We start from the raw sequence: 17,412 nt of genomic DNA, 5'->3' as shown, positions 1-17,412 counted from the left end.
CATGGGAATCCTGCCAACTACACCAATTTTATTCTGTTGCGTTAAAGCGTAACAAAGTTTGGCAGAAAATAAACCCCCTTGCGTTCCAGCTTGTCCTCAGATATCAGAGGGGCTGGGGGCAGCTAGGCTTAGATTCTGAGTGATGCCCAATTTGACACTGTAAGTCTGGTCATGTTCAATATATTGAACTACCGTGATTACAGATGCACAAATAGTGCAATGTACTTTCAGTCTGGTCGTGTTCAATGAACTAACATGGCCAGTCTCAAGAAGTATGGTCGCATTCAGTGAGAACTCTCATGGCTAGATTAATAAATAGTACAGTTTATTAAAGCAACAGAAGTGCAGATTCTTTTGGGTTGCCAGCGATAAATACACTGTCTGCAAAGCATGTTCAAGTACCAAGAATATGAATAATACAGCTGACAACAAACACATTAAATTATGGAATAACTCTGTAGAGATTTCTGAGTTTCCCAGGGAAGCACTCGGTATAACTGAGGGTTCGAATCTCACGTCCGTATGGGGGGGAAGAGAGGTTCAGCCTGTTGCCTGATCCCAGAAGTCAGCAATGCCCTCCCGACTTGTCCACGATGGTATCTTCCCTAACGTTCCTCCTCTCTTAAGCCCTTTTATACTATTTTCTTATTTTTAGGTGGAGCTTGAGTCACTGTAGTCATACATAGCTTTATTATGATTGGTATAAAATCTCCTCACTTTACTTTTAAAGGTATAAGCTAGAAAAATTAAGAGCGCATGCTCAGTGAGGGGTGGTCACACCTTGAAGGTGGGTAGTCTTTGGGATTGAGGCGTGTTTTGGTATTATAATGAGATTATAATGAGCAAAGTTCACCCAGAGGACATGATTTTGACAGAAAATGAAGAACTGCTGGTTCAGGGCTGGCTGAAGGTAACAACTATGCGGTTTATCAGTTCCATAGTGCCATCCAGTTCCCATCCCTGTGGCGATATCACAGAGCCTGGCTGCGGTGTTTCCACTCCGCTCCACCCTCTGTGTTGCTTCTCTTAGCGTCAGCATACCAAGCTCCCCTGGTGTTGCTAACATCTAAGGTTGCAGGTTATGTTGCTTAGGGAATTATTTTGAAACAGATTCCTTGCATATCCACTGCATTCCACCTTGGAGGTTTACCTTCTCTTAAGAGGGGGACATATCAATAAGTCACCTCCAGCAATTATTCCACAATGGCACAGGCGGGGTACTCCAGTGTCGTCGTCCCCCAGTGCCCCATGGGGATGTGGCAAGTCCCCACCCCTGGGGCTGCACAGTGCCAAAAGCTTCTTCTGCCCCTGAGCAGCCACGTGTTTGGGCTTTTTTGTGATCTTTAAACAAAACGGCCTTGAGAGCAAGCCTGGGGCAGGCGAAGCAGGCGGCTGAGTCCTATTTCTGTGCTTAAACACCCTATTATTTTCCCATTAAGCATTAGTTCTCCCCCAGCTGCCTGGCCAAGCCCCATGCCATCCCCAGGTAGCCAACCTGCCTCCTGTGGGCACAGTGGTCTCTGCCCCCAGCCCCAAGCAAATCCCCCCAGGCTGCTGCGCCCGGCGCAGAGTTGAGTGAACCCTAATTGCAGCTGCCGAGAAAACCATGCCCGCAAGAGAAACCACTGCAGCAAAGGCAGTTCTGCCCTTCTTCGGCACCATCAGCTGGAGGGCGATGAATGCAATGCCCTGTGGGGTGCAGTGTGGAGGGGTCTGGGTGCAGTCTGGGGACCACTGGTAGCAGTTGTACCCTCTGGTGAGCAGTTTAATGGTGAAATAGGGCTGTGCAAAGGGGGATTTGTTGTGGGTGGCATCCTGCTTGGCATCCCACACTTGTTGCTTTGGGGTGGCATCCTGCTCGGCACATGCACCCTTGCTGGGGGAGCAGAGCTGCTGTGGTGGCCCTGCAGCTGTGTCCTGGTGGCTCCCTCCTGTGCCAGGACTCTCCACCATGCCGTGCCTGGGCATGGCAGTGGCTGCCCCCCTCACCCCCAGTGTGCTGCAGGGATGGGGATGCTCAGGACAGCCCCCAAAGTTGGGGTGCCCCTTCCCATGGCGCACTCGGTGCCATGCTGCCCCAGGGCTGTCCCCGGTGCTGCTGTTCCCCAGGGGATGGAGATGGGCAGACGGCGGGCACTTTGCCCGCTCTGTTGGCGTGGGTGGACGAGGGCTGACAGGGATGGCTCCGGGAGTGTGGGACGGTGCTGGGAGCCGGCTCCTGCCGTGACTCATTGCCAGGCTGGGGGCTGCCAGGCCTGGCCCTGCTCCTGGTGAGGGCCCTGCGGCGGTGCTCTCCTGCCTGCTGCTGCCTGTGGAAAAGCTGTGGGCATGGCCACGCATGGCAAGCTGAAGAGCAGGACTAGGTCAGCTGGGTGCTGCACCCCCATCCAGCTGTGCACCCCCCCATCCAGCTGTGCCCAGCCCAGGACACAGGTGCACTGGGTGGTACCCAGCTCCTCACTGCCACCAGCTTGCATGGGAGGGATGTCTGTGCTCATGCTGCAGCAGTGCCACCACTGTCACTGTCCCCAGCAGCAGCTCCTGCTGCTGTTGCTGGAGGCTGGGACCCCAGAGTGTCTTCACAGCCCCATGCTGCAGGTGAGACCTGTGTGCTAGCCCTATGTGTCACTGTCCCAGCTGGTCACGGTTCCTCTCTCCATCTCTGCACACAGTTTGGCACCATGATCCGGTCTCAGGACTCAGCTTTGTGTAGGACCCAGGGACTTTGTGTCACCCTCAGAGGTGCCACTGGCTTCAGCCAGGCTGGGGGAGGATCGGGGCTGCTCCTGGCCATCACTGGCTGCCACAGCATCATAAGCGTGTTGGGTCCAGATGAGGTTGGAGTGGGGGGGCTCATGCCTACCCATAGGTACCAGAGAGGTCCCCAGGTCTGACCTGGAAATGAGATGCCCCGTAAAGCCACGAGGGAGGTTTGGGCTGTGGTGAGTCACCAGGGGAGGGCTGGATCCCTCCAGTTTCCCCTGTTGTGATGTCAGAGGGATGGAAATGGAAGCTGCTGCTGCCTGTGATGACCTATCGCAGGAGTGCTGAGGCTTTGGGGAGTGTTGGTTTGGGTTTTTTTTTTTTTGTTCGACAGCTACCACATAAGCATCAGTTTGTGCTGGTTGGCTTTCAGCTGCCAGCCTTCTCAGACACTGCCTGTGTGGTGCAGGCAGGGGCTGGAGATCCTCATTGCTGCCAGCTCTGCGGGACTCAGGTTGTGCTGCAGCACTCTGGGGCCTGGAGCATCCCACAGGATGGCGGCACCCTGGGACTTGGAGCATCCCAGGGGACGGCAGCACCCTGGGGCTCTGGGTCCCATACAGGAGGATGGGTACTGCCTGCTCTTCCCTGCAGGCAGCAAAGAGCCTTGTGCAGGTCATAAAATCATAGACTACCTCGAGTTGGAAGGGACCTGTAAGGATCATCGAGGTCAACTCTCAGGTCATTAGAGCCTGGGCTTAATTGCAGTCAGTAATGGCTTTGCAAAGGCAAAGGGGGGCTGAGAGGCAGCTCCAGTGAAGCACATCCGTACCCATTAATTGCGGTGGGACCTGCTGTCTGCAGGTGGGGCCGGGACGGGGCTGGGTCCCATGCCAAGAGGCCCTGGACAGACCCGGAGGAGCGTTTGACCCCTCTCCTCCTCCTGACCTGTTTTCTCCTGTCCCCACAGCAGCATCGTGTCCCCGGAGCCTGGACTGTGCCCTGCAGCGCCGGGAGTTCTGCCCACCCGGGTCGGGCACCTGCGGCCCCTGCCTGCCTCCCTTCCGGGAGGACAACCGTGGGCGATGCATCCAGAAGCAGCTCTCACCCAGCGGTAGGTGCACCCACCCTGCAGCAGCTCCTTCTGCAGCCCCCTGCCCAGCCCTGCCTGCAAACCTGCCCCACACATCTGCAGCTCCAGGAGGTTCCCATGCCTTGGGGCAGCCCCCCACTCCAGCAGAACCTGTGCTCCCTGTCCTCTGGCTTCTCCTCTCTATGGCAGCCTGTCGTGGTTTAACCCCAGCCAGCAACTAAGCACCACGCAGCCGCTCACTCGCTCCCCCCCACCCAGTGGGATGGGGGAGAAAATCGGGAAAAAGAAGCAAAACCCGCGGGTTGAGATAAGAACGGTTTAACAGAACAGAAAAGAAGAAACTAATAATGATAATGATAACACTAATAAAATGACAACAGCAATAATGAAAGGATTGGAATGTACAAATGATGCACAGGGCAATTGCTCACCACCCGCTGACAGACACCCAGCTAGTCCCCGAGCGATGATTCCCCTCCCCCACTCCCCCCAGTTCCTATACTAAATGGGATGTCACATGGTATGGAATACACCGTTGGCCGCTTTGGGTCAGGTGCCCTGGCTGTGTCCCCTCCAAACTTCTTGTGCCCCTCCAGCTTTCTCACTGGCTGGGCATGAGAAGCTGAAAAATCCTTGACTTTAGTCTAAACACTACTTAGCAACAACTGAAAACATCAGTGTTATCAACATACTGAACTCAAAACATAGCACCTTGCCAGCTACTAGGAAGACAGTTAACTCTATCCCAGCTGAAACTAGGACACAGCCGTATCTCCGTGGGGATGGCAGCTCTGCCCCCTCTCACCCCAAGCCCTGGCTCACAGCAGATATGTGGTGGTTTGGGGGCTGGCAGGGAGCACACAGACCCAACTCCACTCCTTCTGCATCCTCATGCAGCCATGCTGGTGACTGTGTGTGCCGCTGGACCCTGCCAGCACCCAGGGGTGCCCAGGAGCCCAGGGACAGGAGGGGGCCTGGATGGCTGCCAGGGTGCTCCAGAGTCTGCCTGGCTGCTTTGGGGCGGGAACTTTTCGGAGGAGGGGAAGTGGCCATGCAGAGCCCCAGGCTTTGCAGGAGCAGGGTAGCAGCTTTTGGTGCACAGAGCTGTGACTTGTGCAGACCCCGTGGCCAAGGCAAACAGGTGCTCGCCACCTCACCCATCCCAGGGCTGAGCCATGCCAGTGTTTGGGATTTCAATACCTGGTTCCCATTGGTTTGAGACGTTGAGCTGTGGTTTGGGGCTGCCATCTCCTCCTCTGGTGATTCCCAACATCTATGCCAGGAGGGCTGGAGTCAGCAGTGCCAGGTAGGAACCCTGCCCAGCTGTGCACAAGGGCACCGAGGGCTGCACTGGGTGTTATTCCCCTGCTCCTTTCTCAGGGGAGCTGTGGGGCTGTGGCAGCCTGGGTGGCTGTGCTGTAAGTGGGAAGAGAAATGAGCAGAGCATCCCTGGGGCAGCAGCCCATGATCACCCGTGCCACCCTGCACAGGGCTCTCCCACCTGCTGCTACGGTGCATGGAGGGTGCTCCTGGTGCAGCCATGGCACCTGCACCCCGGGTCGGCCGCACAGCTGATGCCAGGGGCTGGGCACGGGGTTTTTAGGGTGACCCTCAACTTTTCATGTGGCCTGGAAAGCTGTAAGCAGAGCTGGTTTTGTGCCCCCCACACCATGGTTTTTCTTGCAGATTCAACAAGCAGGCAAATTAAGACTAATTACAGCCCCACCCAATTATTTTTGCTTTAACTAAAGTGTAGTGGCCTCTGTGTGTGGGGAAGGAGCCAGGACCCGGCTGTGCCCTTGCACGCCGTTGCCGGTGCATTTCGCTGGGGACCACCTGGGTGCAGGGTGGGGGCTCTCGAGTGCCTCTGAACCACCTCCGTGCGGGCTGCAAAGTGCATCAGCATCTTCCTACAGCCTACCCTTCTCTGCCTGCTTTTCGTTCCTGCTGCCCCCAAAACCCTCTTGCTAAGGCAGGACTAATTTTTTCATGGTGGGCAGAGCCCACGGTCCCTCCTGGAGCCCGGCTCCTGCCCGTGGTGGGTAGCCCACAGCATTGCCCAGCCCTGGCATGGGACTGAGCTGGTGCTTGCCAGGTGGCATCCCTGCTGGCGCAGCAGCGGCATCCCCACCGGCACAGCCCTTTGCCCACACCCCAAGGCCTGGGGAGTTCCCGAAAACACACAGGGTGGCTCATCTCACACCGGATGGTGCAGGCAGGGAGGAAAAGCACTGGCTCACCAGACCGTGGCAGGTCCCAGAGAGGCAGGTCCCCCTGCACCTGAGCATGGAGGAGTCCTCTGTTTTTTTGGGGGGGGTTCTTTGTGTTCTGGTTCCTGTGTCTTGGGCATGTTCGGGGACCCGCCAGGGTGCAGCCTGTGCTTTGGAGCAGGTGGGCGCATGGGGGATGGCAGAGCCCATTATGCCCTTCGTGCCATCAGACTCCTGGCAGGAGGATCACCCCTTAAATCAGAGGGGAGACCCCCAAAGTGGGGCCCTGGCTCTGCACAGCCCTTTCGCTCTCGGGCAGAGGGGCCGAGCTGCACTGAAATGGGAGTGATGGCTGGGGGAGGACGAGATGGCACAGGGATGGGGTCCAGGTTTCGCATTCAGCAGTGAGCAAGGGTCTGACAGGCAGATGCCCCCTGCCATGGGCTCCACATCCACAGGTACTGAACAGCTTTAACAGTTGTTTGTGGGTTTTTTTAATCTGAAGTCTTCAGAGTAAATTCCCCTCTCAGAAGGGCTGCACATGCGCTGGCATCTCCATAGCAACACCGCTCCGTGCTGGCTTCGGAAGGGAGATGCAGCCGCGGTAGCATCCTCACCAGGCTTTGTCAGAGAGATGTGGGATCACCGTAGCATCCTCTCCCAGCTTCTCTAGGACCGTGGTAGTGTCCTCTCCCGGCTTTGTCAGGGAGATGCAGGACAGCGGCAGCATCCTCGGAGGATGCCGGGAGGATAGATACTATCCCAGGGTCTCTCCCCAGCCTCATCCTGTTATCTCAAGCAATGCCACCACCTTCTGGCAGCAAAAGTGTGGGTACAGGGGGAAAAAAAAAAGGGAATCCCCTCCCAAATCATCTGTTTTAGCATGTAGGGGAGCGGTAGCATCCTGAGGATGCCCAGCTCCTTTTGCCAGGGAGGCACCAATTTTTTTTCCACGGGTGCTTTCACATCCTGCCAGTCTGGCAGCAGCACCTAGCTGTCCAGTGCAACCATGGGAGCCTGTGAGGATGCAGAGGGGCTGCAATAGCTGCATTTGGGGGAGGATGCAATGCAAACAGGGGAAGCTGCCACAGCTCAAGGATGCCTAACCTTTTAAAGGGGCTGCCCACGCAGCAGGCTGCGTGGGCAGCCCCTTTAAAGGGTTAGGCATCCTTGAGCTGCTTGCGATTACTGGTGACGCCGATCCCAGGATCCCAGCTACCGCCACTGCACCGTCCCCACGATTGGTTGCAGCTCCTGACAGGAGCGTGGGCAGAAGCCTGGGCTCCTCTCCCTTGGCGTACCCATGCAGGCAGGCGCCAAGAGCAGCTTTTTGGGGTGAAAGGCAGCATTTTGGGGGTCTCGGGAGGGTGATGCACGTGAGTGGTGTGTTCCTGCCATTGGTGACAGTCCAGGCACTGCTGGCAATGCCAGAAACCACAAATGGCACAGCTGGCTTGGTTTTCCTTATGCTGCTTCACACGGCGGGAGGCTCAGAGTGACCTGAGAGCTGCTCTTGCTGGTTTTCCAGGTTTTTTTCCTTTTCCAGCCATGTCACATTCATCCTCCTGAAGTGTTGGCTGTTGCAGCTGCAGCTGCCCAAAGCCAAGGGGTGTCAGGGCAGGGCTGGGCTGTGAACACCAACGCAGCCCAGTTCTCCCAGGCCTGATGGTGACACACATGGGCATGGCAGTCCCCTAGGTGGGAATGGGGACAGGCCTTTCCTTGAGCGCAGTGGGGATCTAGAGCAAGGCTGTTCCCATCCCGGGCACCAGGATGTCCCCAAATTGGGCGCAGGGCTGTCCCCATGACACACCAGGCTGTCCCCTTCTGGGCACAGAGCTGTCCCCTTCTGGGCACAGAGCTGTCACCCTCAGTCCCATGCCAGCTCCCCTGCCCGTCAGGAGAGCCTGGCCCCATGCCAGCACCTTGGCACCATGGCACTCACCCATTGGGCTCGGCACTGGTGGCACAGCCCCAAACCTGGCACCACGTGGCTGTGGCGCTGCTTTGCAAATCACTTTGAGGGTGGAAACAAGAGTGCAAAGAGCTGGGGAAACCTGGGGCTCATGGAATGTTCCAGCTCCTGCCAAGGATGGGAGGCTGGGGGTCAGTTTGGGGACACAGGGGACAGTGGCTCTTTGTGCACTTGTTTAAAGCAAGAGTGTCCCCCTTTTAAACTGGTGTTTGGCTTGTGTGGCTCTGAGTCACGGGGCAGCTGAGTGGCCTTTGTGCCCAGCTCCAGAGGGAACTAGGTTTTATTTCCAAACACTGGGAGTGGGGACAGAGGAGCTGTAATTGTTATAACCTTGAATTATCCAGGAACCAAGCTGCCGGTACCACCTCGCCTTTGTATGTCTTGATTTACCCTCCAGGGCTTCCCACTGGGGACAGCCTGAATATGGTAGTGCTGGGTCAGAGGGAACAGGGATGGGGACAGCAATGTCTCCTGCCTTTGAAGTTGAGTTTAATCCTGTTAAAAGCAGAGTGGTAAACTCGCTGTTTGGCAAGCCTGAGGACAGAAGCTCCACTCCTGCTCCATGCTGTCACTCCGTGGGTGGGCACCCCCAGGCCAGGGTGGGGGGTCCCGCCCATGCCCCATGCCACAGGGGCACGCAGCCCTTTGTGTGTCCCAGGTGTGCACCTTGCTAGGTCATGAGCTGGGGCAGCCACCCATGAAATGTCCAGCCAGCCCCTGGGGATACCTGGTGGCCCTTGCTGCCTGGGGGACCCCAACCTCCTCCACCAAAGGGGCTGCATCCTGCCAGGTGGTGTGCAGAGACTGGCCCCTCAGCTGGAGTGAGGGTTCCCACCAGCTCCTGCACAGCCCCAGATGAGCCCTGGTCTGCAGTGGTTCCATCCCCCTGGGCTGTACAAGACAATTTGGGATGAAAAAAACAGTGTTCAAGTGTCCCTTGCCTGCTCTTGAACCAGCCTCGCTGTCTGCAGCAGGTCTGCGATTCACCCTGCCAGAGCTGCCCCTAGCACCTCACAGCAGCAGGGCAGCTGTGGGGTGTCTCTCCTGGTCCAGCTTGTGTCCCTCCTCACTCAGGGCCATTGTATGGCTCCAGGTGTGGGGACATGGGGCAGCTCCTGAGCAGCAGGTGCTGGCAGCCTGCCTGCTCCTATGGGGCTCTGTAGGATCCACTGGCTCTGGCATGGGGGTGGCTGAGGCCACTGTTGCTCCTGCAGCCTCCAGCATTTGTGGGGTGAAAAGCATCCCAAAAGTGGCAGGGACACATACAGATCCCAGGTCTCAGCTTTGGGACCACAGGTGTGCCAGAGGGCTGCATCCGAGTGGGCTTAGACTCCAAACCACCTGCATTTGCTCGTGCTGGGATGTGAGCCCCTTCTCAGGGGGATGCTGGGTCCAGCCCTGGGGCTGGGCATGCGGCCACATCCCGGGGTGCCCATCTCATGCCCACTCTCTCCTGGCACAGGGCAGACATCCATTCCCAGCTTGGATGAAAAAATCGATTTTCTGGTGGACGTGCTGGCCAGGCAAGAGGCTCCTCACTCACACCCACTGCAGGATGGCAAGCCCAGGAGTAAGTGTCTGCTCCCTCGCTCCCACCGCTCTCTGCAGTGGTGCCGGGGTCCCCACGGCGGCCAGACACTGCACGCCAGGCTGGTTTGCCCTCCAGAGCTGCCTTGGCACTGCTCTGCTCACGGCTCTGCCTTTTCCCACAGCCACCCTGGTCCCTGCCAGTGGCAGACAGCGCATGGCCAGCAGGCTGAGAGAGGGGCTTCTGCAGAGGGAGGCAGCCACCACCCTCCCCACCTCTACCACCACTGCAGTCCAGAAGTACCCGGTGGAGGTGTCCCCCATACCTTCAAATGATGACATGGTGCTCGGTGAGACCCGGGGGACAGGCGGTTCATAGGAGGGGGTTTCACGTCCCGGCCAGGAGAGCGTGGGCTGGTGGCACTGTGCTGCCAGGCTCACCCACTGTCCTTCGGTGTCCCACTCCACCTCTGCAGGTCTGATCATGGTGTGCACAGTGGCTGGGATCTCGGCGCTGATCGTGGCTGCGGTCTGCTGGTGCAGGTGAGCCAGGTGCTGCTGGTGCCAGCCAGTCCCTCACTGTCCTTGTGCCTGGGGGAGCTTGTTCCTATGCTTCCTGGGCGCTTGGGGGGGGGTTGGAGGAGAGGCAATAGCTGCCCTTGCCAGTCCCCCTGCAGGTATGGCATCTGCCTGTTGGGGCTGGAGGACAGCAGTGGGACACCCCTGTGCCAGGCACAGGCTCCTGGGAGCGGGTGGCACCTAGTTTGGCCCTCGCTGCGGCCCTGGGTGCTGGCATCCTGGGCATGTCAGTGCCTGGTGCCTAGGCCCTGCGGGATGGAGATGGCTGTGCCCGGGGGTGCCACCCATCGGGGGTGCCATTGCAAGGAGCAGGGGTGTGGGTGGGAGGACTGAGCCCTTCTGGGGGTCACTGGCTCCCGTATGGAGTCGTCTGCTCTAGTGGCTCCTGCCAACCACTCTCCTCTCCACTTGCAGGTTGCAGAAGGAGGTCAGGCTGGCACAGAAAGCAGACTACTCAGCACAGCGAGCGGCCAGCCCCCTACCCTATGACAAGATCTCGGTAAGGCACCCACATCCCTCCTGGGGTGTTTGGTGCTCAGGCCAGGCATGTGCTCTGCTTGAGGGGCTTCCAATACAGAGGGGAACACCCACCAGCCAGGCTGGGGGCTCTCTGGAGCTCAGTCTCAATGCCTGTCCTTGCTCTTTCCACAGCCCGGGGACAAGACACTGGCTCAGAGTGCCCAGATGTACCACTACCAGCACCAAAAGCAGCAGATGCTCTCCATGGAGAAGTAAGCAGCCCCGGGAGCAGACAGCAGACCCAGTCACTGGTCCGTGCCCTGCCATTAACTGGGGTGCTGTTAATCGTCCCCCTGGGCTTCACCCCCTTTCTGCACCCTCTCCCCCCAGACATAAAGAGGAGCCCAAGCTGCCGGACTCAGCGTCATCCGACGAGGAGAATGAGGATGGAGACTTCACCGTGTACGAGTGCCCCGGGCTGGCTCCGGTATGGTGGGTGCAGGGCGGCTGGGGGGGGAGACCTTGTGCGTGCAGGGTGGGATCTGACACATGCCTGGGATGTGCAGTTCCTCTCCAGGAGCCTTTTCAACACGTCCTTCATCAAACCCTGAGATGGTCCAACCTCTCTGCTTCCCCCATGTGCCCTGGCCAGGTCCCACTGGAGTTCTCCAGCGGGCAGGAGTGGGTGCCCTGGCATGGGTCCCCGAGCACAGGGCTTTTCACTGGGGAGCGCTGCCCCATGGCCCTGGGAGCAAAGAGCTGGAACAGCCATTGGCAGACCCAACCCGCCATCCCTGCGGTGCCAGGGACATGGTCACCTCAGGCTCCTGGGCACCGGGACCAGGGGGGCTCATTCTGGTGCCTGCCCAGTGCCTGGACCGGGGACCTGTGACCACTCAAAGCCAGGGGGGACTTTCCTGGCTGCCAGGAGACCCCGGGGAAGGGCAGCTCCTAACAGCCCTGGGTACAAAGAGCACAAAGAGACCCAAAAGGAGCCTTTCACATGGTAATGGCTGCAGAGCCCAGCCATCAGGGCCCAGATTAAGGGTCATCATTAGGTTTTTACAGGCCCATTAAAGGGCACTTGATGGCAGGCAGGCAGTCTGGGCAAGGAACCCCATTCCTGCCAGCCAGGCTGTGGGGTCCCATCCCATCCGGGACCATGGGTTTTACACATCATCACCCCACCCCAGCATCCCCAACTGCTCCTGGCAGGGAGGCAGCGCCTTTCCAGGGGTGATGGCAGGGTCCTGGTGTGTCACCCCAGCCCGCGAGGTCTCCCCCATCATTGCTCCTCCACCCAAACCCCTTGGGACAGGGTGGATCAAACCCCAGCTGGTTTCTGACCTTCTGCCTTTTCCTTCCCCCCATTCCGCTCCCTCCTGTTGCCGCAGACTGGAGAAATGGAAGTGAGGAACCCGCTGTTTGACGACTCCTCCTTACACCCCTCCAACCCCAAGTCGCACCAGTAACACCCCTCTTCTCCTCTGCCTGAGCTTGCTACGGACTGTACACCCAACGCCGAAGCCCGGCGGGGCGGCCGCGTCGGAGGGGCACCCACAGCCAGGCGAAGGGGCATGGACCCCGCTCTGCCAGACTGTTCGACGCCTGCCCAATAAACACCCACTAACAGCTATGGGAGGGGGGGATCGCCCCCGTTTCCAGCGTCCTTGTCCTCTTTGCTGCTGTGATCGCGTCCCTGCCTTGCCCTTCACAAGCTGCTCTCCGGGACACGCCAGCCCCCGGGGTGGGGGGGCGGCCGCTGCCTTGGCACAGAACCTGGCGGGGGTTACAATGCTATCTCTTTGCATTTGGCTTTGAGGAGGGGGCTGCTGCCCCGGCTGCGGCTGGGCTGATGTGACAGCAGCTGGGAAAGGGCGGGGGGGGGGGGGTCAGAGGGTGGGATATGGTCCAGGGGGGTCCAGACACACTCGTGTCTGCAGGGGAAGGCGTCAGGGCTGCCAGCCTGCCCAAACCCCCTCTGCCAGGGATGGAGACTTTCCCCGGAGCGGGTGGCATAGCTGAAGGCTCTAGTGCCTGGCCTGTGCCCTCCTCCCGAGGCCAGGCAGCCCCTGGCAGCAGGGTCCCACTCCAGGAGCCAAGGGCAGGAGCAGGAGCAGGCTCGGGCAGGCGCTGGCATTGCTCCCTGGGATGCACCTTCAGATGCCACCCAGTGCTGTGCCTGGCTGGGAGCAGAGGCTCTGCCCTGGCGCCCTGCACCGGCTCCATCCTCTTCTAGGGGTGCTGGTCCTCGGAAGTCCTGGGGCACAGACAGTTCCAGCGCTGCTGTGGCCTGGGACCCCGTGCTGGGCTGTGCCAGCAGAGGCAGAGGATTTGCTCGTGGCAGCCCTGGGTGCCAGCTGGGCTCTCACCCCGGGCCTCCATGGGGTGAAAGCTCAGAAAAAGGGTTCAGGGTTTTGGTTTTAAGCCTGTGTGACCATGGGGGAGAATGGACTGAGACTGGTGGGGGCTTGGGGGGCTAGGAGGGGTAGCCAAGGCATGATGGCTTTGCTGTGCTGCTTCTCTGCACAGAGCCCAGCCTGGTGCTCTCTCCGGGCATCCCTCTGTGGCAGGGGAGTCTCTGCTGCTCCATCCCGGGCACCTCCTGGGCTCCAGAGACCCCCTGTACCCTTCCGCTGCCTGTGTCTGTGTCCAGCCTCACCAGCCCCCACTGACACATTCTTGCTCAGAGCCCAGCGCTGTTCCCCAAAACCTCCCTGGTGCATTGGATGTGACCCCTCCAGCATAAGGCCCGGGATGGGTTTTGCATTGCTTTTCACAGATGTGGCTTCATGTCCAGACCCTGGTGTGGATCATCATGGCCACGGGTAACCTGTTGCACGCAGGTCGTGTCTTGCATGGGGGTGGCCTCTTGCACAGACAGGAGCTGTTGCACGTGCAGGCAGGCACTGGCAGGGCAGGCAGCAGTGGCAGGGCTGTGCCAGTGAGCGGTGGTGGTGTGGGACCATCCCCAGCGGGGTGGCTGGCAGAGGCTGTCACTGCACAGATCCTTTCCCCATGCCCTGCTCCCCTACCCATGGGGGTCTTGCCCTTCTCCCTGCGCCCCTCGTTGTTGTATGGATTGTAGTTCTTTTAAAAGGAGATTTTATTAAACGACATGTTTGAGACTCATGCGAGTGTGTGGTATGGGGCCAGCTCCCTGCTGCAGGGCCCTCAGCTCAGGGTGCTCCTCTCGGGAGTGAGGTGGGATGAGGGGACAGGGAGGGAGGATGCTGTGGGTCCCCCATCCCAAAACCTTCCCCAGGGAACAGCAAGAGCAGCTGTCCTGCTCCTGCAGCTGGAGCAGCCTCCAAACCCTCCCAAGGGTTTTTCCCAAACCCGGCAAGAACCAGAGTTTATTTTCTTGCTTTTCAATATTTGCCAGGAGAGGTTTCCCCAGCAAAGGGTTGGGTGGGAGCCCCCGGCTGTGCCTGCCCGCACCCAGCCCTGCAGCACCCAGTGCCCACCCGCCCCCATCGCCCCTGGCCCCCAGGGCCGGGCCCTTCACACCTCGGCGGGGGCAGATAAGGGCTATCGTGTCCCCCCATTGTGTGGAGCTTGAGCTCCTCTCCCGGCCCTTTGATCATGTCAGCCCCCCATCAGGCTGATACAATCTCATCTCCTCCTGGTTTCGGCAGCCTGGAGGTGGGTGCTGACTCACCACCAAAGCGCCCGGGCACCATCGGGAATGCTTCGCTCAGCCCCGCTCATGGGCAGCCCTGGGGTCTCCAGCTGCAGCGTCTGGTGGGCAGCATCGCACCCCAGATCACCTGGGACCACCCCAAGGCTCACCCTGGGGAAACCCAGCTTTGCACCCCCATCTCTGAGGTTCCCAAATTTATCCTTCCTTTGCTCTCAGAGCCCAGCAGCCTCTCAGATCATGCCCGGGTTTTTTAGGAAGCTCTAGCTTTGAGTAAAACCCAGCTGCTCCTCGTGGGAAGATGCCCTCGCTCAGAGCACCGTGGTAGCAGGAGACCTGTGTCCCCTGGGAAGCCATGTGCCCACCGCGTGTCCAGCCACGGAAGAGCCATTTGTCCTGGGACACCACATCTGTGCCACAGACAGCCTGGGACAGCCCAGGGCTGGGTGTGGGGTCTGTGCTCAGCCCCAGCTTATCTGTGCCTCAGTTTCCCCAGTTGTAAAACAGCAGGGAGGAGCACCTGGTGTGTTCAGGCACTGCGGTGATGTGGGCAATAGCCAAATTACAGCCCGGGCTCAGTAATGCAGAGGCCTTTTTATGAGGGGACAGAACTGGACCAAAATGTCCTCCAGGACTTTCAGCTCAGCTGGCTTTGGAAGCACCAATCCACCATCCTGCCTGCCCAGGTCAGCTGCAGCCAAGCAAACTGCAGTGCCATGGAGGAGCTTTGGCGTTCCTCCCAGGGATGGGGCTTCTGAAGATGAACCCACTGCCCAGCCCTCCTCACATGGACCCGGGGTGAAGACTGTGGCCGGTCTCTGACTGCGGGGCCCCAACCCGCCACGTGCAGGGCTGCAGCCCACCAAGGTGTGATTGCCTCAGGTGTGAAACTCAGGGGGATCCAGCACAGCCCCGGTGGCTTCTCCATCACCTGCCCCAGGAGAGAAGGTGGGCTGACGGTGAATAAAACATCATCTGTGATCATACACTCTCTTAAAAACTTGTCTCCAAGCCAAACCACTGCCAAACCAGCATGCTCAGCAAAGGGAGGACAAGTGGATGTGCATCTCTGTCCCCCCCCAGCCTGCTGCCATCTCAGTGAGCCGGGGAGGACAGACGCATTTCTTTCTGCTCCTTTTTCCTAGTGGAATCCCACCCATCCCTGGCTGCATTACAGACCACAGAACTGGGCCCGAGCCTGCAGCATGAGCAGGCTGCAGCCGTGGGGGTGATGGAAGGATGCATCCATCCTTCCTCCTCCCGGAGCAGGCAGGCGGTTCTGCCCCAAATGAGACGGACGGCCAAGCCTCGGCCATTGGAGCACAATAACCGGGCACCTCACCCAGCCCCCCAAAATCGCCCCATTGAAATGTATGGGGGGGTACACACCGAGAAACCCCACTGACTGACTCCCTCCGCATCCCCCAGTTAAAACCATCACTGCCACAATGGGCCCCGCTCCTACAAAGGGGCCGGTTCAAAGTCAACGTCTCCCTTCCCCTCCGCCTGTATATGAAAGGGAGCAGGAATGCGTTTGAGGCCTCGGCGGGCTGGGGGGCTTCCTGGGGGGATGGAGAGAAAGAGCAGGTTGGCAGGAGGAGGGGGTCCGGCCCGGGAACAATAAATCAAAGGGAAGGGGAGTTACTGCCCGGCCAAGGATCTTCTGAAACCCCGGGCCGCAGCGGGAGCCCGGGAGGAGCAGGGCTGATGGCGGCGATTGGAGTCCCGCAGCGAGACTTCCTCTGCCCGCTGGCAGCAGGGCAGGCAGCACGGCCAGCCTGCCCGCACGGCCCCTGGTGCCGGCAGCCCCGGCAGCGCGGCCCGGGGCCCGGCTCTGCCCTTGGCACGGCCGAACCCAGCTCCTGCGGGAGAAGGTGCCCCACCGAGTCTGGGCAGCGGTCGTCGTCGTCGTCGTCCCCGGCAGGTCCGGCAGCCGCGGGGCTCATTCGGGGTCACCCACGTCCCCGCCGATGGGCTTTTTGCATCCTCAGGTCGTTTTCCTGGGGCTGCCCTCCCTGCCCAGGGCAGCCTGGCACATGCCTAGCCGGGAGTCAGGAAGGGGCTTTAGCTCCAGCTCATCCTCTCGGTCATTTTTTTTTTTTTTCCCTTCTAGGAATATCATTACAAGGGGTGGGGAGTGGGGGGTGGTGGTTCCACTCCCCCCGACGTGCGGCAGTGCCATGTGCTGGGCCAGGGGCTGCCACAGGCACCGCGGGTGCCAGCCCCCGTGTGCCAGCCGCTAGGTACGAGTCCCTTGGAGCCAGCCCTCGGGAGCCGCCAGCTCTCTCGGGAGCCAAAGCAAGTGCTTCATGGTCAGCATCGAGCGCCTTCCCCCAGTCCCACCAGCAGCCCCAGCCCCATTCCACCGCCGCGGGGGAGGCTCCTCCAGCCTATCTCTTCGGCATATCTCCAGTGCGAGACGGCGGCAGCACGCTCCCCGTAATCCGGGTTAATAAACAGGGAGCGGTGCTGGCGGCTGGATCGCCCCTCGCCCTGCTCTGGCTGGGGCCGGGGGGTGCCCGCGCTGCCGGTCCCTGCCTGTCCCGGGAGCCGGCAGCGGGCAGGCAGATCCCAGCGTCAGGATCGGGGAAGCTGCGGGAGGGAAGGGGGAAACACCTGGAGCCGGCCCCGATAGCGGCATTGTGCGGGGCGGTGCGAGAGGAAAGCCCTTCAGATAGAGAAGAATACCAAGCGCCTGCATTGTGGGGCAGATGGGCCCGATAGCCGGGGCTGCAATCAGCTCTCCAGCGGCACACCCAGAACTTCGGGGCCTCGCTGCCTGCCCGGGCCTCCGCGGAGGACGCGCTCCCTCCGAGGCAGGGCCTTCCTCTGGGGGGTGAGGAAGAGGACAGGGACGGGGGGAGAGTGAGGGAGCCGGGGAGCCCCAGCTTTGTCCACAAAGCGCTCTGCGGGGTACCCCACCGAGCCGTGAGGCTCTGCCGCTGGGACAGCGCGTCGCAGAGGGCCGAGAGGGGTGGCCGAGCCCTCCTCCAGCCCTCTCTGCAGGACGGCCCCGGCGGCCCCGGGGCTGACGTCGGGCCGCTGCCCCCGTTTCCCAGAGCGATCCCGGTCCTCTGCTCGTGCCCTGCGGCGCTGGGGAGTCCCCGGGTGGGGGGACCCTGGGGCTGGTGCTGCCCCAACATTCGGAGGCGTGAGCCCAACCGAGCACCGCCGAGCTGCATGGGGGGAGGGGGGGGCAGCTCTGCCCTTCCACGCAGATGGGACG

At 60.1% G+C, this 17,412-nt stretch overlaps 1 protein-coding gene across 1 annotated transcript in view; it reads left to right on the top strand.

The window, feature by feature from the left end:
• The window catches only part of NPDC1 (neural proliferation, differentiation and control, 1), a 34,201-nt gene extending 21,917 nt beyond the window's left edge, over nucleotides 1-12,284 (top strand). The window contains exons 2-9 of the mRNA XM_010564640.1: nucleotides 3,674-3,817; nucleotides 9,444-9,551; nucleotides 9,694-9,858; nucleotides 9,985-10,051; nucleotides 10,502-10,586; nucleotides 10,739-10,818; nucleotides 10,937-11,033; nucleotides 11,941-12,284. Coding sequence (XP_010562942.1) covers nucleotides 3,674-3,817; nucleotides 9,444-9,551; nucleotides 9,694-9,858; nucleotides 9,985-10,051; nucleotides 10,502-10,586; nucleotides 10,739-10,818; nucleotides 10,937-11,033; nucleotides 11,941-12,018 — 824 coding nt within the window. The 3' untranslated portion in view covers nucleotides 12,019-12,284. The remainder of the gene's footprint in view (nucleotides 1-3,673; nucleotides 3,818-9,443; nucleotides 9,552-9,693; nucleotides 9,859-9,984; nucleotides 10,052-10,501; nucleotides 10,587-10,738; nucleotides 10,819-10,936; nucleotides 11,034-11,940) is intronic.
• The last annotated feature ends 5,128 nt before the right edge of the window (nucleotides 12,285-17,412 follow it).

This window comes from Haliaeetus leucocephalus, unplaced genomic scaffold (genome assembly GCF_000737465.1).
Source record: "Haliaeetus leucocephalus isolate CR32 unplaced genomic scaffold, Haliaeetus_leucocephalus-4.0 Scaffold183, whole genome shotgun sequence".
NCBI lineage: Eukaryota > Metazoa > Chordata > Aves > Accipitriformes > Accipitridae > Haliaeetus > Haliaeetus leucocephalus.
Note: the sequence above shows the minus strand (reverse complement) of the source record. Positions and strands in the feature narration are given on the sequence as shown.